At 45.3% G+C, this 20,887-nt stretch overlaps 1 protein-coding gene across 5 annotated transcripts in view; it reads right to left on the bottom strand.

Annotated features, from left to right (window-relative positions):
• Positions 1-20,887, bottom strand: part of greb1l (GREB1 like retinoic acid receptor coactivator) — a 99,884-nt gene that overhangs the window by 8,009 nt on the left and 70,988 nt on the right. For 2 of the 5 annotated variants that reach the window (XM_060916047.1, XM_060916056.1), the window contains exons 20-30: positions 20,020-20,135; positions 19,652-19,947; positions 7,282-7,811; positions 6,999-7,101; positions 6,444-6,602; positions 6,129-6,271; positions 4,336-4,497; positions 3,907-4,105; positions 3,134-3,296; positions 2,505-2,717; positions 574-715 (exon numbers count right to left, since the gene is read on the bottom strand). In XM_060916047.1, coding sequence (XP_060772030.1) covers positions 574-715; positions 2,505-2,717; positions 3,134-3,296; positions 3,907-4,105; positions 4,336-4,497; positions 6,129-6,271; positions 6,444-6,602; positions 6,999-7,101; positions 7,282-7,811; positions 19,652-19,947; positions 20,020-20,135 — 2,226 coding nt within the window. Of the gene's footprint in view, positions 1-573; positions 716-2,504; positions 2,718-3,133; positions 3,297-3,906; positions 4,106-4,335; positions 4,498-6,128; positions 6,272-6,443; positions 6,603-6,998; positions 7,102-7,281; positions 7,812-19,651; positions 19,948-20,019; positions 20,136-20,887 lie in introns of those variants that run through there. The other 3 variants (XM_060916062.1, XM_060916070.1, XM_060916074.1) reach the window with 3 other exon arrangements.

The following is a 20,887-nucleotide window of genomic DNA, read 5'->3' as shown; positions in this document are numbered from 1 at the left end:
GTTTGTGATCGGAAAGTCCCAGCAAAAGTGAAAGGTAAGATGTATAAGACAGTAGTGAGACCAGCTGTGATGCATGGATTGGAGACCGGACCCTTAACGAAGAGACAGGAGGCAAAGTTGAAGATGTTAAGGTTTGTGATGGGAGTGACGAGGTTGGACAGGATAAGGAACGAGTACATCATGTGGAGAGCTTAGGAATGAAGCTAAGAGAGATGAGACTGAGATGGTATGGGAACATCCTGAGAAGAGATGCAGAGCATGTTGGAAGGAGAATGTTGAGGATGGAGCTGCCAGGCAAACGAAAACGAGGAAGGCCAAAGAGGAGATACATGGATGTGGTGAGAGAGGACATGAAAGTGGCAGGTGTGGTAGAGAAGGATGCGGAAGACAGGGAGCAATGGAGATGAAAGATCCGCTGTGGCGACCCCTAATCAGGAGCAGCCAAAAGAAGAAGAAGATGATTATTTTTTTAATTTTGGAAATGGGTTTCCATTTAACTGAGAAGTCGAATGCACCCCGAAAGGTAGTCATGAACTCGTGTTTTCCTTCGTTTTGTGTGTGTGTGTGTCTCACCGTGACTTTGGGTTTGATGAGTGTGTGTTGGTGGCCACCAGTCGGGATGTGTTTCTTCATGATGCTGAAACAGTTGAAGCGACACAACAGGAGCCCGCTGCTGTTCACCCTCAGGTTAAAGTCCACTTCCTCACATGTGTAGCTGCACACACACACACCAAAAATAATAGCGTATTTTACAGTATGTACTCTACTTTGCTCTATAATAACCATGATTACATCAATATTTGTACAACCCCGATTCCAAAAAAGTTGGGACAAAGTACAAATTGTAAATAAAAACGGAATGCAATGATGTGGAAGTTTCAAAATTCCATATTTTATTCAGAATAGAACATAGATGACATATCAAATGTTTAAACTGAGAAAATGTATCATTTAAAGAGAAAAATTAGGTGATTTTAAATTTCATGACAACAACACATCTCAAAAAAGTTGGGACAAGGCCATGTTTACCACTGTGAGACATCCCCTTTTCTCTTTACAACAGTCTGTAAACGTCTGGGGACTGAGGAGACAAGTTGCTCAAGTTTAGGGATAGGAATGTTAACCCATTCTTGTCTAATGTAGGATTCTAGTTGCTCAACTGTCTTAGGTCTTTTTTGTCGTATCTTCCGTTTTATGATGCGCCAAATGTTTTCTATGGGTGAAAGATCTGGACTGCAGGCTGGCCAGTTCAGTACCCGGACCCTTCTTCTACACAGCCATGATGCTGTAATTGATGCAGTATGTGGTTTGGCATTGTCATGTTGGAAAATGCAAGGTATTCCCTGAAAGAGACGTCGTCTGGATGGGAGCATATGTTGCTCTAGAACCTGGATATACCTTTCAGCATTGATGGTGTCTTTCCAGATGTGTAAGCTGCCCATGCCACACGCACCAATGCAACCCCATACCATCAGAGATGCAGGCTTCTGAACTGAGCGCTGATAACAACTTGGGTCGTCCTTCTCCTCTTTAGTCCGAATGACACAGCGTCCCTGATTTCCATAAAGAACTTCAAATTTTGATTCGTCTGACCACAGAACAGTTTTCCACTTTGCCACAGTCCATTTTAAATGAGCCTTGGCCCAGAGAAGACGTCTGTGCTTCTGGATCGTGTTTAGATACGGCTTCTTCTTTGAACTATAGAGTTTTAGCTGGCAACGGCGGATGGCACGGTGAATTGTGTTCACAGATAATGTTCTCTGGAAATATTCCTGAGCCCATTTTGTGATTTCCAATACAGAAGCATGCCTGTATGTGATGCAGTGCCGTCTAAGGGCCCGAAGATCACGGGCACCCAGTACGGTTTTCCGGCCTTGACCCTTACAGACAGAGATTCTTCCAGATTCTCTGAATCTTTTGATGATATTATGCACTGTAGATGATATGTTCAAACTCTTTGCAATTTTACACTGTCGAACTCCTTTCTGATATTGCTCCACTATTTGTCGGCGCAGAATTAGGGGGATTGGTGATCCTCTTCCCATCTTTACTTCTGAGAGCCGCTGCCACTCCAAGATGCTCTTTTTATACCCAGTCATGTTAATGACCTATTGCCAATTGACCTAATGAGTTGCAATTTGGTCCTCCAGCTGTTCCTTTTTTGTACCTTTAACTTTTCCAGCCTCTTATTGCCCCTGTCCCAACTTTTTTGAGATGTGTTGCTGTCATGAAATTTCAAATGAGCCAATATTTGGCATGAAATTTCAAAATGTCTCACTTTCGACATTTGATATGTTGTCTATGTCCTATTGTGAATACAAGATCAGTTTTTGAGATTTGTAAATTATTGCATTCCGTTTTTATTTACAATTTGTACTTTGTCCCAACTTTTTTGGAATCGGGGTTGTATTTCTAATATATCAGCGCCCTTTAGTGGTGTAGTCTAGTTTATGGTCTGTCAGGACTGGACAGTTTTGGTCTTTTAAATGTGTGTGTCTCCTCACCGGTTGAGGTCGTACTGGACGTTTTGAGTGAGGTCCACATTGAGCAGGATGAAGTCGTGAAGATGGCAGCGGCTAAATGCAGCACCGAGAAACAAGGTGGAGGTTTTACTGCTCCAGTTCCTCACGCCACACATGGCGTAGTGAGAGAGTGATGGAGTCGCCTCCATGTGCAGCAACACACTCTTTAGGGATACATTACACACCTCCACTGAGCTAGAGAGAGGGAGAGAGAAAGGTTAATCCCTCCATCCATGTCTACATCCATCCAGCCAACTGCAGTTCACTGAAGGAACTTCTCCATCCATTTCTCCATTCATTCTTTCATCTCTTCACCCATCCTTTCCTCCATCCAACCATTCACACTCTTTTTCCTTTATCCTTCCCATTCTCTATTCTTCCATCCACGCCTTCCAAAGTGAGAAAGTCAAATGAGAAGAATTTGTTTGTAAACTAAGCTTCCTTTTCAGCCAATTCTTAACTCTTTCCCTTTCTCCACCCTTCAACACACCCTCCCCTTTTCCTCCATCCATCTCAAAGACAAAGTGACAAAGTGAGAGATCAAGATAAATATAATATTGTTTTTGGAAGACATTTTTTTTCAACCCCTCCATCCCTGTGCTTGATCGTACCTGTCTCTGTTCTGGATATGGGTGTTCCATAGCACACACGAGTCATCCATGATGAGGATGAAGGGCCAGATGTCCTGCCTCTGAACACCCTGCTCCTCCTGTCTGTTCCTCTCCAGCTCCAGGTTGTGATATGACAGTTCTTTAATCATGAAGCGAGCCGCTCCTGATACACACACACAGATTATCTAAACATACTAAATTAAGTAGGGCGGCACGGTGGTGTAGTGGTTAGCGCTGTCGCCTCACAGCAAGAAGGTCCGGGTTCAAGCCCCGTGGCCGGCGAGGGCCTTTCTGTGTGGAGTTTGCATGTTGTCCCCGTGTCCGCGTGGGTTTCCTCCGGGTGCTCCGGTTTCCCCCACAGTCCAAAGACATGCAGGTTAGGTTAACTGGTGACTCTAAATTGACCGTAGGTGTGAATGTGAGTGTGAATGGTTGTCTGTGTCTATGTGTCAGCCCTGTGATGACCTGGCGACTTGTCCAGGGTGTACCCCGCCTTTCGCCCGTAGTCAGCTGGGATAGGCTCCAGCTTGCCTGTGACCCTGTAGAACAGGATAAAGCAGCTACAGATAATGAGATGAGACTAAATTAAGTATTTCCTCTACTTGTTTTTGCTTGATGTAGTAAGAAAGGTCAGCCACTAGGGGGCAAGAGAGGTCTGTAACTACGCCACCAGCAGTCAGAAATCTTTTTTCAGCAACACAACACAGTAAAAGGTTTATAAAAGTTAACATGGATGGCTGAGTGCAGGCTTTTGCCTTTTTTTGGTTCCTCACCCACTCCCGAGTTGTTAAAGATGGAGGGTAGCACTAGGAGGACATGGTTGGGCCAGAACTTCCTGTACAGTGCCATCTCATGCTGCTTCACCACCAGGATGTGGAGGTGCAGTGCCCCCTCCAGGGCGTGGTGCAGGTTCAGGAGACCCAGATCCTGCCGGCCTGTCGTGGGGGTGAAAATCGTACTCTTTACACCATCCTGTAACAGAATGAGAGAGGAAGAGAGTGAGCATGTGTCTTAGATTATTCCACACCCCAATTTAGTCCATCAGACCACCATCAAATCACAAGTTATTTGTATGGTGGGAGAAATGTTTACACTCGAGGAAGCACCAGTATTATGATCATGTGACTTCATAGTCCTCAAGGGCTTCACCATGGAGCTCCGTGGTCAGATTGTTTATCAAAACGAGAAAAGCGTGAGGTCACCTGGTCGGAGAAGACAGGAAGTCTCATGCTCTCGAGCTGGCATCCCTGCTGGCTGAAGACAAAGTGGTGCTCTTTGTTCTTCGGGATCACAAAGTGGAGCTGCACCTCCTCACCAAGCATGGATGAGCAAAATGAGAAGGCGTGGAAGGTGCAGTCGGACAACTGAGGACACGACACATACACACACATTATTAGGATGCAGTGCAAAGCACAGCAACCTATGGGCTCCCCTAGGGGAGCCCATAGGTTGCAGTGCAAAGCACTGCAACTATTGTTCTTCTACGTGTTTCTTCTCTTCTTCTTCTTCTTCCGTATTCTTCTTCCTCCTACGCAAATTTTGATTTCGAATAACTCAATAACCATATGTCGCACACAGACAAACAATATATCAAAACGTGCGGCTCGATCGGACTCGCTATGCTATTACTTTTCTCTACAGAATACGATTTTTTTGCAACATAGTCGCGAAAAAATAGTCGAAAAAACCCCCATTAATTTCTATGGAATTAATTGAAAAAAAAGCACTTTTTCAACATTTTTCAAACGTCCGCTGCTCTGGCATGCTTTCGCCTAGAGACGTGATTCAAACTCTAAAACGTAGGAAAACTTCTCCTCTGTGGATCTGGCATTCAACTTTTCTGCTAGGTTCTACACTTTCGGATCAGTCCCGGCTCAAACGCCATGCGGGTTCCGGGAGAAAATCCGGCTTTTGAATGGGTGTCTATTGTGTTACACACCAGTGCATCTCGTTAAGTCAGAGTGTAGACAGCTTGAAAAAAAAGGTCAAACTTTCTCGCTTAAACTGTGTTTTCAGCCACAAATTTCACTCTACAGACATGATTTTCTCAAAAGTAGTAGGAAAACTTGTCCTGATTCACACAATGTGTCTAACTAAACGATAGGATTTACAGTTTTTGAATGAGAAGCCTCAAACTGAGAAGAGTGCAGCCGAGAGGCTTCATTGACACCCATTATAAACGGGACAGAAAAGTCACTCATTTTTAACTCGCTCTAGCATCATTATTTTTAAGACTACAGACAAAAAAATACATCATTTTATTCAGGAGACCCTTCTAGCGCTCACTGTGAAAGAATTTTGTGAATAGCTGCTTCCGTTGTCGAGTTATTTGTCATTGTTCGAGGCCTGGGCCTTCATGAAAAACAGCACAAAACTCCATACCTTGTGTGTCTTAGCTCATTGACACCCATTATAAAAGTGACAGAAAAGTCTCTCATTTTTAACACTACAGACAAAAAAATTACATCAGTCTATTCAGGAGACCCTTCTAGCGCTCACTGTGAAAGAATTTTGTGAATTTCTTTTTTTTTGTGAAAAAAAACCCCCAGCCTCGGTCGGCATGACACTTCACCTTAGCCGCCCACTTTATTAGGAACACTTCTGTTCGTACATACAAACTACAAACACTCTTCTTAGAGTTTAGAGTTTATTTTATTTTTAAAAGGGACAGTGCACAAATTAAACATCATCCTTGTGGTAAGGACAGATGTCTGTCCCAGGTTATAGCAGTGCATGCTAATTTCCGCCTGTAGTCACTTTGTTTATACTCTTGAATAGCTCTTCTTCATGACGGCTGCTGTCTCAAGCACACACATAATCATTGCATTGAAACATCATTGCAGGTCACACATTCATGGCCAGCGAACATGCGTGACCGAATTGCTTCGCGCACTGCATCCTCTCACAATTTCCCCCGGGGAATTGTCCGGTCTAGTTTTACATTATTCTAGTGTGTGTGTGTGCATGCGAGAGAGAGAGTAAGTGTGAGACTCACTGGACGTGCAGGGCCAGGCTCGCTGTAATGATGACACTGTTCACAATGATGAAATGCATTATGGGCTGCAAACATGCTGAGCCTGATAGAGACCGTCTTCCTCTTCATCTCACCGCTCTCGTCATACTCCTCTTGCTTCAGTCCTGCATAACACACACACACACACGTGATCACATAACCACAACTCACAAAAACACACATAATGTGTAGTGTTCTTTCAACTAGCAGGTCACATGATGACTGACTGATGATGTCATGTGCAGTAATGTCAGTCTCTAAAGTAAGCTGAAGAACATTGTAGCTTCACTGACTCACCGTTTAATCTCAGTGGATTCCTGCCTGAATACACTGCGCTGCACTGCTTAAACTTGGGATGACGAGGGTTAAGGTCAAAGGTCATCTTCTGCATCTCCTCCAGGTCAGGCCATGGTAGGCCGCTGGACACAGGAGCACTGGCGTCTTCAGTCGTAATATCTGGAAAAAAAAAAAAGGTACAGATTAATAAACAAATACAACTGAGCAATAAGCAATCAAAACATCTGTATCGGATTCTGATTTCAACATCTGTTCATTTTAATTTTAATTTTAATATCTGATGGATTCGTCTATGAAGCCTGTAATGCAGCTGATGAAGCACTACAGCCTGAAATATCTGCTTCTCTGGAAACCCTTTTAATAAAATATACAGCAAAATCAGAACACCATGAAACAGCATCGAATACAATAAGACACTATAGAAATGAACAGAATAGAATCGAATACTATAGGATAGAAACAGAACACAAAATAAAACAATAAAGAGAGTAGAGTGGTACAAAAAAGTACGCAGTGCATTGAAGTAGAATAGAATAGAATAGAATAGAATCTCACCTTCCTCCAGCTCTTCCTCATCATAAACGTCCACCTCTAACAGACGAATCAACATCCGAAACAAAATCCGCAAAAACTGCAGATATGCACCCGTTTTACCCACCTACATCACACGAAAAAGGGAAAAAAAAACATTATTATCTGAAGAGAAAAGAATAGAATTAAATCACACCACCACAAACCTGTGCACTGTTGGATCCCTGACCAAGACCCTAAACCCCTAACTGGGACCGCAAGTGTCATTTATCAGTTTATAATTAAGTGTGAGGTGGGTGGTTCTGACCTGTGGTGGTCCACTCAGTAGGAGTCTCCTCGGGTGGGCGGAGCCCGCAGCACTGTAATCGGCATGCTGCGGCCGTGCCTTTGTCCACTGGCGGTAATAGAGCGACTGTTCAGCAGCATCACCATGCTGTGGGACAGGGGGCCGGAGTGCTCCGATCCATTCCACGTCCCCGTGAGGGAGGAGCCAAGCCGAGCTGGGCTGATCCACAGAGTCAGGGGCGATGAGCCGATACGCAGCACGGGACAGAACCACTGTGCGGGCGAAGACTCGTGGTGCTGATTTACTCCCCCCAGAGATCGCCTGAGTGGACTGGCTCGGCCGATGGGAACTGGGAGAGGTGGACAAGGAAAAGGATGAGGAAGAGGACGAAGACCCGGGACACTGGGAGTCACACTCCTGCTTGACATGATTAGGAGAGGAGTTAAAGGAGCTGCTATTGGCCAATTCAGGGTGGGAGGAGGAAACAGAACAGGGTTTGTGGGACGAGTCAGGAACCACAGAGGAGCTCACGCCATTTTCTGCAAGAGAGCCTGAAGAGGGGAGAGAGAGAAGAACGTCAAGGATGTAGTATCTCATCTGGCCTGCTATCAAAACAACCCTGACTACCAAAACATCAAACAGAACTGAAATGTGACGACGTGAGAGAGGCCCAACCTCCACGACAAACTGTTTACAACAGGAACATCAACAAAGGACAAAATTTTGTTCCCCGAGGGAAGATCGACCCAGAACACCGATCAGAACTGAATTCATTTGATAAATGAGAGAGGAGATACAATTCTAGTCAGAAGAAAATGTGTTAAGTGACCTAACGACTAATTAGCTTGCAAAAAAATGACGATACAACGACCAAGTGTTGTGCAGAAGGTCAAGTTCTTTCAAATAAAACGATCAGAGCTGAACTCCATTGGGAACTGAAGGAGGGAGGAGACATGATTGAACTGAAAATAAGCAAAGTTGTAAACAAATTGTTTACAACAGGGAAATCAACAAACAAATGACCAAGTTTTGTTCCTCAAGGGAAGATCGACCCAAAACATTAATCAGAACTGGAATTGGATGAGAAATTGGAGAGGAGATAAAATTCTAGTGAGAGGTCTGGAAAATTTGTTAATTTGGCCTATAGCCCAGGAGTAATAGGGTTATACCCGGAACAAATTAGTAACAAGCTGAAAATTTCAGAATATGTTCAGAATACCTTTAGGAATAACATACTAAAAGTCCCCGGAAATCCCCCTTGTGCTCTCTGAGAAATTCAAGACGGCGTCCAAAATGGCCACCAAATGGAGATCTGCCCATATCTCAGGCCCAAAACAAAATATTAATGCAATTAAAAGGTCAGAATATATGTTTTGTAGGGTAGGAGAGTAAATTCCAACATGTGTGTATTAATTACATTGTGTATTAACATTATATAATAACAATGTACACATGATTATAACAGTATATTTGTGTATAGTGTGGATCCATTGGTTACTCGTTCACTCCGTATCATCCTATTCTGTTCATAAAACAACAAACACAATTACTAGGGGTTGGAGCACTTATTTTCATTAATATTAATTAGGGCTGGGAATATTAACGCGTTAATCGCGATTAGATTAATGTAAATTGTGATCGCAAATTTTTTTTTAATCGCGATCAGAGTTTACCAGCATTTTCCGCACTTCTATCATCCACATGCAGCTCCTCTGGTTGTATTAATTAAACTCATTTTTGGTTAAATGCGCTATTTCAAGTTTGCTAGTCTTTTGTTCCTTCTACGCATCCGTAGGCAGCTCGAGCGGAAGCGTGTGGTTTCCATCGAGTCGTTGGCATTGGCATGGAAGGACACGCTGTTGTCTTCAGTTTAGTCCTCTTTTGTGATGGATAAGCAACGGTTTTCTGGACCTCTGAATGGTTTGTTTGAATTGAAGTTATGAAGTGCTTTGTATGGTTATTTATTTTTTTATGGTGACATTTTATTTTTGAAGAAGAGAGTGGCCTGATGTTACATTGTTCATAGTCAAATCTGAAGTAGAGACAAGTGGGTCTACATGGCACTTTTTCTGATTTTTTTCTTGTGTTCATTTATTTACAATTTCTCCAAAGTAGCCAGTCATTCATTCTTAATACTTGTTTTCCTTTCTCTACACTCTTTTTGAAATAAAAAAGGCCAAAAGATAAATTCTGCTTTTGTCTCTGTCTTCATTTTATTCCAATTTAAGACACAATGGTCAGAAATACTTTGCATTGTGGGTTTAACGTTAGATTCGAATGGTCTTACTGCAAAATATCAATTTTACACATGCAAAGTAAATCAAGATTAATCACGATTAACTATGAAATTTCTGAGATTAGTTGCGATCAAGAAAATTAATCTTTTGACAGCCCTAATATTAATTAAAGTAAACTGGTGGTGTAAAATGAAAAATGGCATGTTAAAAGGTCATGCTGAGTTCAGTCATTTTTTTGTCCGAACACACTGGCATTGCTAGTAGTAAAGACTGGCGCTAGAAACTCGAAGATGAATTTTTTTCCACCCTTAAACAAGCTTGAATAAATTCCCTACTTCATTGATGGTACAACAAAGGTCCAAGCATTACAACTGAGGCACTGAGAAGTGTTTAAGTCTACTCATTGTTTATAAGCAAGAGCTTTTATTGAGGCAGACCTTTTTGTCATGAAAGTCGGCGGAATGTTGAAGAAGTGTACTGAAACAGCTTGCCATTGTAGTTTTAGAAGATAGAGTTCTCAAATTTAATTTCCCTTTAATATTTTATCAAAGCTTAAAGATGCACTAAATATTAAGGAAATTGATGTTGTCTTACATTATGTTCATGTATGTAGGTAGCCGACTAAGCTAATCTGTCAGTCATGTCAACCATCAAATTCCATGTAATTTCCACATTAATGACCTTGTAATCTTGGTTAATTTTAATTTTAACAGTGTGACAATGGTGAATTTGCATTGCTTGTATGAGAGAACATATAATTTAACATTTTAATTGCATTTATATTATGTTTTATCCCTGAGATATTGAAAAATCTCCAATCGGCGGCCATTTTGGACGCCATCTTGAATTTCTCAGAGAGCACAAGGTGGATTCCCGGGGACTTTTAGTATGTTATTCCTAAGGGTATTCTGAACATATTCTGAAAAATTCAGCTTGTTACTAATTTGTTCCGGGTTGGACTCAATTTTGAGCTAATGCTTTTGGGCTACTAATTAGTAACTCGTTAGCAAAAAATTTGACAAAACAACGACCAAGTGTTGTGCGGAGTGATGAGTTCTTTCAAACAAAAGAATGGGAATGGAAATCCGTGGAGAATTGATGGAGGAGATATGATTTAACTGAATGATGGACGACGGAAGACAGATGGACGTCACGCCATCTTTTTTGTTTGAAAGAACTCATCACTCCGCACAACACTTGGTCGTTGTTTTGTCAAATTTTTTTTTTTGACAAAACAACGACCAAGTGTTGTGCGGAGTGATGAGTTGAAAGAACTCATCACTCCGCACAACACTTGGTCGTTGTTTTGTCAAAAAAAAAAATTTGACAAAACAACGACCAAGTGTTGTGCGGAGTGATGAGTTCTTTCAAATAAAAGAATGGGAATGGAAATCCGTGGAGAATTGATGGAGGAGATATGATTTAACTGAATGATGGACGACGGAAGACAGATGGACGTCACGCCATGGCAACAGCTCATCAGCCTTATGGACAGATGAGCTAATCAGTATTCAGACCTCAGATGTAACTACAGCATTAAGGACTATTCAGAAGTTACGTGAGGACAGGGTTTGTCTGAAACAGAGGCGTGTACCAGTTATGCTTGATTCTGACCTTGAGCCTAAGAGCATTTTTCTTGACTGATATTGACTCGAGTACACAACTATGAATAGATAAATACACAAATATGACACCCCTCCTAGAACTGCCACCTTATTGTGGTGGAGGGGTTTGTGTGCTTGAATGATCCTAGGAGCTATGTTGTCGGGGGCATTATGCCCCTGTTAGGGTTTCCCAAGGCAGACAGGTCCTAGGTGACAGGCCAGACCAAGAGCAGTTCACCAAAAAACCCCTATGGAGAAAAAATCCAGGACCGTGACGTCGCCCGGTAGGACACAGCCGGGGCCCCACCCTGGAGCCAGGCCTGGGGTTGGGGCTCGTATGCGAGCGCTTGGTGGTCGGGCCTTTGCCCATGGGGCCCGGCCGGGCTCAGCCCGAAGAGGCGACGTGGGCCCGACCTCCTGTGGGTTCACCACCCACAGAGGTAGCAGTAGGGGTTTGGTGCAGTGTGGATTGGGTGGCAGTCGAAGGCAGGGGCCTCGACAACCTGATCCCCGGACACAGCGGCTGGCTGTTGGGACATGGAATGTCACTTCGCTGGGGGGGAAGGAGCCTGAGCTTGTGCGGGAGGTTGAGAGGTACCGGCTAGAGATAGTCGGGCTCACCTCCACGCACAGCTTGGGCTCTGGAACCCAGCTCCTCGAGAGGGGCTGGACTTTCCACTTCTCTGGAGTCGCCCGTGGTGAGCGGCGGCGGGCTGGTGTGGGCTTCCTTATAGCTCCCCAGCTCAGCCGCCATGTGTTGGAGTTTACCCCAGTGAACGAGAGGGTCGCCTCTCTGCGCCTTCGGATTGGGGAGAGGGCTCTTGCTGTTGTTTGTGCCTACGGGCCAAATAGCAGTATAGAGTATCCGGCCTTCTTGGAGTCCCTGGGAGAGGTACTGAGGGGTGCTCAGACTGGGGACTCCATTGTGCTACTGGGGGACTTCAATGCTCACGTGGGCGATGACAGTGACACCTGGAGGGGCATGGTTGGGAGGAACGGCCTCCCCGATCTGAACCCGAGTGGTGTTTTGTTATTGGACTTCTGTGCTAGTCACAGTTTGTCCATAACGAACACCATGTTCGAGCATAGGGGTGTCCATAAGTGCACGTGGCACCAGGACACCTTAGGTCGGAGGTCGATGATCGACTTTGTAGTCGTGTCATCTGATCTCCGACCCTATGTCTTGGACACTCGGGTGAAGAGAGGGGCTGAGTTGTCAACTGATCACCACCTGGTGGTGAGTTGGATCCGCTGGCGGAGGAGGAAGCTGGACAGACCTGGCAGGCCCAAACGTATGGTGAGGGTCTGCTGGGAACGTCTGGCCGAGCACTCTGTTGGGGAGGTCTTTAACTCCCACCTCCGGGAGAGCTTTTCCCAGCTTCCGAGGGAGGCGGGGGACATTGAGTCTGAGTGGACCATGTTCTCTACCTCCATTGTGGACGCAGCTGTTCGGAGCTGTGGCCGCAAGGTCTCCGGTGCCTGTCGTGGCGGCAATCCCCGAACCCGGTGGTGGACACCGGAAGTAAGGGATGCCGTCAAGCTGAAGAAGGAGTCCTATCGGGCCATGTTGACCTCCGGGACTCCTGAGGCAGCCGACGGGTATCGGCAGGCCAGGCGTGCTGCAGCTCGGGCAGTTGCGGAGGCAAAAACTCGGAACTGGGAGGAGTTCGGGGAGGCCATGGAGAAGGACTATCGGTCGGCCTCGAAGAAATTCTGGCAAACCGTCCGGCGCCTCAGGAGGGGGAAGCAATACTCTGCCAACACTGTTTACAGTGCGGGTGGGGAGCTGTTGACCTCGACTGGGGACATTGTCGGGCGGTGGAAGGAATACTTTGAGGATCTCCTCAATCCCACCGTCATGTCTTCCACTGAGGAGACTGAGGCTGATGACTCAGAGGTGGACTCGTCCATTACCCAAGCCGAAGTCACTGAGGTGGTTTGCAAGCTCCTCGGTGGCAAGGCACCGGGGGTGGATGAGATCCGCCCTGAGTATCTCAAGTCTCTGGATGTTGTGGGGCTGTCTTGGTTGACACGCCTCTGCAACATCGCGTGGCGGTCGGGGACAGTGCCTCTGGAGTGGCAGACTGGGGTGGTGGTCCCTCTTTTTAAGAAAGGGGACCGGAGAGTGTGCTCCAATTATAGGGGAATCACACTTCTCAGCCTCCCAGGGAAAGTTTACTCCAGGGTACTGGAGAGGAGAATTCGACCAATAGTCGAACCTCGGATCCAGGAGGAACAATGCGGTTTTCGTCCTGGTCGCGGAACACTGGACCAGCTCTATACCCTTCATAGGGTGCTCGAGGGTTCATGGGAGTTTGCCCAACCAGTCCACATGTGCTTTGTGGATCTGGAGAAGGCATTCGACCGTGTTCCCCGTGGTATTCTGTGGGGGGTGCTTCGGGAGTATGGGGTTCGGGGCTCTTTGCTAAGGGCTGTCCGGTCCCTGTACGAACGGAGCAGGAGTCTGGTTCGCATTGCCGGCAGTAAGTCAGACCTGTTCCCAGTGCATGTTGGACTCCGTCAGGGCTGCCCTTTGTCACCGGTTCTGTTCATAATTTTTATGGACAGAATTTCTAGGCGCAGCCAGGGGCCGGAAGGAATCCTGTTTGGGAACCACAGGATTTCATCTCTGCTTTTTGCGGATGATGTTGTCCTGTTGGCTTCTTCAAACCAGGACCTTCAGCATGCACTGGGGCGGTTTGCAGTCGAGTGTGAAGCGGCTGGGATGAGAATCAGCACCTCCAAGTCCGAGGCCATGGTTCTCGACCGGAAAAGGGTGGCTTGCCCTCTCCAGGTTGGTGGAGAAGTCCTGCCTCAAGTGGAGGAGTTTAAGTATCTCGGGATCTTGTTCACGAGTGAGGGAAGGATGGAGCGTGAGATCGACAGGCGGATCGGTGCAGCCTCCGCAGTGATGCGGTCGCTTTACCGGTCCGTCGTGGTGAAGAAGGAGCTGAGCCAAAAGGCGAAGCTCTCAATTTACCGGTCGATCTACGTTCCGACTCTCACCTATGGTCATGAGCTTTGGGTAATGACAGAAAGAACAAGATCGCGGATACAAGCGGCTGAAATGAGTTTCCTTCGCAGGGTGGCTGGGCGCTCCCTTAGAGATAGGGTGAGAAGCACAGTCACTCGGGAGGAGCTCGGAGTAGAGCCGCTGCTCCTCCACATCGAGAGGAACCAGCTGAGGTGGCTCGGGCATCTTTTTCGGATGCCTCCTGGACGCCTCCCTGGGGAGGTGTTCCAGGCATGTCCCCCCGGGAGGAGGCCCCGGGGAAGACCCAGGACACGCTGGAGGGACTATGTCTCTCGGCTGGCCTGGGAACGCCTCGGTGTTCTTCCCGAGGAGCTGGCCGAGGTGTCTGGGGAAAGGGAAGTTTGGGCTTCCATGCTTAGACTGCTGCCTCCGCGACCCGGTCCTGGATAAGCGGAAGAAGACGAGACGAGACAAATATGACACTATTACTGTAATTAATGAATTAAGTCCCTTACAAGTCCACATAACAGTTCTTTAGTTACAGAGGACATCGGACGAGACAAATCGTTATCAGAAACGAGTGAATTTTTTATGAATAACATTATGAATGAACTTAAACTTTCTCTGTAAGCGTAGCAGATGTGTGCTGGGTCAGCTTATCCTTCAAACCATGGAAATGTTTTCGGAATGATACAGCACGATAAAATCGCACGCATCCCAAACACATATTATGATTCACTAAGTTGTGTGTGCAATTAACAATTCATTTAAAGGTGCCCTTCCACCAAAAACGTTTAATGCTGGCTCTTTTTGAAATACCATAGTTCACTCCGAGTTGCATATGCATGCTGCATGTGAAAATATAATTCTACTCCCATTCCCTGTACTAGCTTATGAAAGAAAATAGTCGGAAAAACGAGCGAATCTGAAAAAGTCATATGAACTTATGTCACTTCGAAAATTAGTATTCATGGCCTTGCCCACCTTGGCTTGCGACTGCCCATGGGAAGAAAGTTCAGATTTAAGCGCGAGGAGAGATAGCAGAGCCCATCTCGTCAGTAGCTAACGAAGAGGACCTAACAGCAAGTTGAAAACATGTCTGAACAAGTTTGTGCCTGTGTTATTTGTGGCAGTAACACATCAACGTTGCATGTTTGGGGAGGCTGGGACTTCCCCTGCGCAAGTTACGAGCGTTCAAAGTCGGGCTGGAGCCGCCGACAGAAACGAAACCTAAGCGGAGCGCCACGGCTCGCCTCGGGGCGAATTACGTCCTGATGCGTGGGGCTAGCCTACCCTGGCAGTGCTGGTTCATTGGGGAGAGGGCAGAGGTCTCTGGCTGCCAAGTTTGGGGAGGCTGGGACTTCCCCTGCCCGAGTTATGAGCGTACAAAGTCGGGCTGGAGCCGCCGACAGAAACGAAACCTAAGCGGAGCAACATTGCAAGATCGAAGAGGTGAAGAAGAAATGGTTGGAATTTATCTTTGGAACACCACCAGCGAAGTATAATGCAGCGTTAGTACTGTATTCTGATCATTTCAACCACAGTGACTTTTCAAACTTCGGTGCCTTCAGTAGTGGTTTTGCTTCTCGACCACCAGCTCACAAGCTGTAAGTAAAGCATGAACTTTTTGTTTGAAGGTTTTTGTTACAAAATAGCATGTTCATATTCTCCACGTTAGCATGCATGACATGGTCACAAGCTCGGCAGGGATGAGAGTTTTCTGCTTTTCGGCGGATTTCCTAGCCTAGTAAACTAGACCCAACCGCCTAGCGGCCAAAAATATTTTTGCCTAGCGAATGGGTCTAGCCTCGCACCATATAAACAAAAACACCCCAGGCATCAAATCGTGCCCGCCAATCACAACGCAAGGTTTTTGTTTGGATTCTTTGTGCGGGCTTTTGCAGGAGTGACGACAAGGCTGCGCGACGCTGGAGAAAGCGCAACAGGAAAGATGGCTACGGCTAGTGAACAGCTCTCGTTTGACTCCGCTTTGGAATCAGTTTTAGAAGAATTAGACTTGGAGTTTTCGTTGAAACATGAGCAGGAAGAGGCTCTCCGCTCATTCCTTTTCAAGAAGGATGTTTTCGCTGTTTTGCCGACCGGCTATGGCAAAAGTCTGATCTACCAGCTGGCTCCGCTCGTAGCCAAAAGGATGGGGCTAGTTTGTGCAGTACGAAGAATTAATAAACAGCTTTGAAACATTACTTTTTGATTGTTTCTTATTTTCCCGTTATTTTAAATTTAAGGGAAATTATTTCACCAAACGCCACTAAATAAAAACTCTCAAACACAGTTTAAGCAAACCCTTGAAAAACACTTGAAAAAAATAAGAGTGTATGTTAAGTATGTGGTACAGACTCCAAACTTGTGGTCATTATCTCCAAACTTCTTAATATCTAGAACCTGTTTATTAATTAATACGCATTTTGAAAAATTATTTATTTCAAGGCCTCCCCCACTGCTTTCTGTCGCTCTGACTACGTCACAGTCACTGTTGCGCTGATTGGTCAGAGCGTTGGCCTATACGCACAGAGACAGTTTGAAAGACAGCGGTTTGTTCCTCCTACACCCGTCGGAAATGTCTACGAGCGAGGCCAGACTAAATATTCACATTTAGTCTGGCTTGCCAGGCTACGGATTTCCGCTTTTTCTGAGTAAAAAACGACCTTTTTATATTATGCCAAATCCGTTGAGAATTTTTTTTAATTAATTTCTGGGAATTGGGGTATGTTCCTTCATGCTGTTCAAACTTTATTAACTCCAACGATGTTTACACATTATTTGTAAGGCCCCGGTCACACCGCCCGAACTTTGCTGGAGCGTTCCTTGAAGGGTAGGGAGGGGGGGGCTGAATTTCGACAACGCTCGTCACTGCGCATAAAATGGGAAAAAAATCGAAAACACGGGCGTTGGCTTAGCGGTGCACCGCTGAAGCCGGCGTTGCTTTAGCGTTGGTTTAGCGGTAGTGAGTGTTGGTTTAGCGGTGACGCGAGCGTTGGTATAGCAGCGTTCTGTGCATGCGGGCTTTGGCTCGGCGGGGGTATAAAGTTGGTTTAGCACCAATCATAGCAAGTCTCTCAGCATCCATGGTGATACAGTTTTACTGTAACTTTGAGCAAATTCGATATAGATGAGGTCTGAACTCAACGGCAGCTCGATTCCAAATGAGCTCCTGGTCCATTTCTCCCCGTATTTATAGCCAAATTCTGGTCCCGCTCCGACACCTCTATACCAACGCCAAACCAAAGTTCGTCGCCGCCATGGATAGCTGCTTCAACGCCCGACACTGTTCCAGCAACCCCGTGTCCGCTCGTAAAACGCTTACAACCGCTCTACTGAAGTTTGTGCAACGTTTAATCGCCGCCCGGGCAACGCTGGTGAAGCAGCGGTGGTCCAGCGTTCAAGATTTCTGCGTTGGCCTAGCGGACCCAAGCGTCCACGAACTTGCGTCTAGCGGTGCCAAACTTTGACTGGGCATTGGTGGAGCAGGGGTGAACTTTGCCGGGGCGGAAAATTGCCCCCTCCTCACTGCTCGCAATATTTTGTGCAGCTCAAAACTTTCGGAGCGGTAGGAGGGCCCCTCGAGAAACATCAGCGGTGGCCGAGCGTATACGGCGTTGCTTTAACGGGGGCCAACTTTTGTTAAACGGTGGTGAACGGTTACGAACGGTGATGAATTTCTTTCACCGCTCCAGGAACGCTCCAGCAAAGTTCGGGCGGTGTGACCGGGGCCTAAGTCGCCATCTTTAGTCTCGTTTAAATCTCGTTGAATGTGATGTAAAATTCGTGTTATCTACATTGTTATTGGTCAAAACATCGATGTCGAGACCATAATAGCCAATCAAAACAGTTTTTACAAAGACACCCACATTGTTAGCCAATCAGAGGTAACACGTTTACATGTCATGAATATTAATGAGTAAGAGCTGAAATCCTGTCGTTCTCCCGCCAGCCACTCCTCCACCAAACTAGAACAGCCTGAAACAGGAGAACCACAGCATTTTTTTCACCAAATCCGGCTCACAGGGCATTCATTCATACTAGAGACCACCGCACAATTAATGAAAAAACGATGCAATGAGACCTTTAACAACATCGTAAAATTTAAAAAATGTAAATTGGAATTAAAGGTAGTGGTACAGTTATTACTGAAAAACTGCTAGAAACTTTGGAGGCTCGAACTACAGGCAGGTCATTTTAATAATTTGAATGACGCTCATAGAAAATCGACTTAAGCAGGTGCATAACTCCAATGTGCAACTTTTTATAACATGCGCAAATATTATGGAATCAATTTTGTGCCAAAATGTTCATACAATACTTTTGAAATATCAAACAAAAACGACAAATCAAAATACAAAAAAACAAAAAAAAGTCAATTTTTTTAGACTGGCAAACAAATTATTCGTGTAATCGTGCAAAATATCAGTCTATTACTCTTCAGAAACCTTTTATTTTTGTTCCGTGTCTTTCTCTGTTTTGCTTGACGTAATTTATTTTGGTTGCGATTCCAGCTTTCTCGTTTGCACTCCCTGACTTTTTGCTTGCAGTTTTGGCACAAACTTCACGTGTGGGTGGGCTGTCCAGGAATGCATTCCCATTGGCTAACTTGTGTTTGACTGACAGCTACGCTCAGCCATTCCGTACTCGGATTCTGGCGGACTGTTTGACGAGTGACCGATCCATTGACGGTAAACAAGGATGGAGTGGACTTCAGTGGCGACTATGATATTGAATTAATTCAACAAAGTGTAAATTCAATATTATAGTCGCCACTGAAGTCCACTCGATCCTTGTTTACCGTCAATGGATCGGTCACTTGTCAAACAGTCCGCCAGAATCCGAGTAGGGAATGGCTGAGCGTAGCTGTCAGTCAAACACAAGTTAGCCAATGGGAATACATTCCTGGACAGCCCGCCCACACGGGAAGTTTGTGTCGAAACTGCAAGCAAAAAGTCAGGGAGCGCAAACGAGAAAGCTGGAATCGCAACCAAAATAAATTACGTCAAGCAAAACTGAGAAAGACGCGGAACAAAAATAAAAGGTTTCTGAAGAGTAATAGACTGATATTTTGCACGATTACACGAATTTGTTTGCCAGTCTAAAAAAATTGACTTTTTTTTTCTTTTTTTGTATTTTGATTTGTCATTTTTGTTTGATATTTCAAAAGTATTGTATGAACATTTTGGCACAAAATTGATTCCATAAAATATTGATGAAACTTTTGGACTCATGTCACTGACACTGAATCCAACACCATGTTACTAACCTCGCTCGTTAGTAACTAACTCTTTTTTGGTAATTTTATTCATTTTATTAATTAATTGGGGGAAGGCATGGCCAAATGGTTAGAGAAACAGTTTTGGGACCAAAAGGTCGCTGGTTGGATTCCCTCAACCAGCAGAATTGGCTCAAGTGCCCTTGCGCAAGGCACCTAACCCCCAACTGCTTGGGCAAGTGTGGTGGCGTACCTTGTGTCTGATTAGCCAAAGAAAAACTGATGATGCGATTATCAGTTTGGGTAAGAACCCAGCCATAATAAAAAAAAAAATTAGTTAATTTGTGTGCAATCTGACTTGTTAGATATCTGGCTCTCAGGGTCTGACCGGAGGCTCGGGTTGCGGCACTGCTATTGCTCGGGGGTCTGTCCAGCTCCAGCTGCAGTTCGTCAGATTCTGTTATTCCTCCACCGCTTCTCTCTAGCTCATCCTCCTCTTCCTCCTTCAGCCCCGCCCTTTTGTCTGCCATTGTCACAGTGTCAGGAATTATACCACGTGTGACGTAGGAGCAGGCCACACCTACTTCCTGCTCAAGAGCTGTGCGGGTCAGAAAGCTGGAGTCGATCAGTCGCAGGTCGCAGTACTTTAGAGACCTGCGGGAATGCATGCAAACATTAATAACTTACAGTTCCACATGCAGTGTGTGTGTGTGTGTGTGTGTGTACCTGGGGAATGTTTCCCCCAAAGGGTCTTTCCCAGTGAGAATGATGATACAGGGTAAATCTTCCAGATCCTCATAGGTGACAGGAACCCAGTCTTCAGTTTCACACTGTCTCCATGCCTGTATTTAGTATTTTATATAAAATAGACACATGATTTTATTTAATTATTGATCAAAAAGTCCAAAACAGTTTGATCGTATCTTATTGGCTGAGAAAAGTATAAGACAGCAAAACACAACAGCACATGAAGTTAAAGGTTCTGACTGCACTCTCCCATACATGTCAACCTATACGGAATGTCCGTATTTTATACGGATTTGATTCAATAAACGTAGTATACGGGCGTATAAATAAAGTTATACGGATTCTTTAAAAAAACTTCAATATTTATTTAGAGCTATAATCAATTCCCACGACAGCCAGTAAAGAGTCTTATGAAATCGCGCGTTATCTTGTGGTAGCGAGACTTCGTTCCACTTTTGATCATGCGCACACCGCATTGCGAGAATCCCGTCAACCCGGAAGTCATAGACATATAAACATAGACGCCGCCTTCTGCGTAGAATCATACGTCATCCTCGCCGCCAAATTGGACGTGGCAAAGTGGCGATTCTGAGAATAAAGATGCCTCATTCATGTGCTGCGTTTAACTGTACCAACAGGTTTACCGTCCAAACGAGATCACATGGGATTACCTTTCACAGGTGAGACTGGAAAAATACTTTTCATTGTATTTGGTCATTATAACGTAATTTTACGAACAGATTTTCCTGACTTTGTGGCTAATATGAAGTCTCACGCATAATAGCCGCTCGGTGAAACCTGTCTCCAAACAACGAAGTATTTCCTTCGTAACTACGCTGATAACACT

The sequence above is a fragment of the Neoarius graeffei genome, chromosome 1, assembly GCF_027579695.1.
Source record: "Neoarius graeffei isolate fNeoGra1 chromosome 1, fNeoGra1.pri, whole genome shotgun sequence".
In the NCBI taxonomy this organism is placed as follows: Eukaryota; Metazoa; Chordata; class Actinopteri; order Siluriformes; family Ariidae; genus Neoarius; species Neoarius graeffei.
The sequence above is the reverse complement of the archived record's forward strand: the minus strand, read 5'-3'. Positions and strand labels throughout refer to the sequence as shown.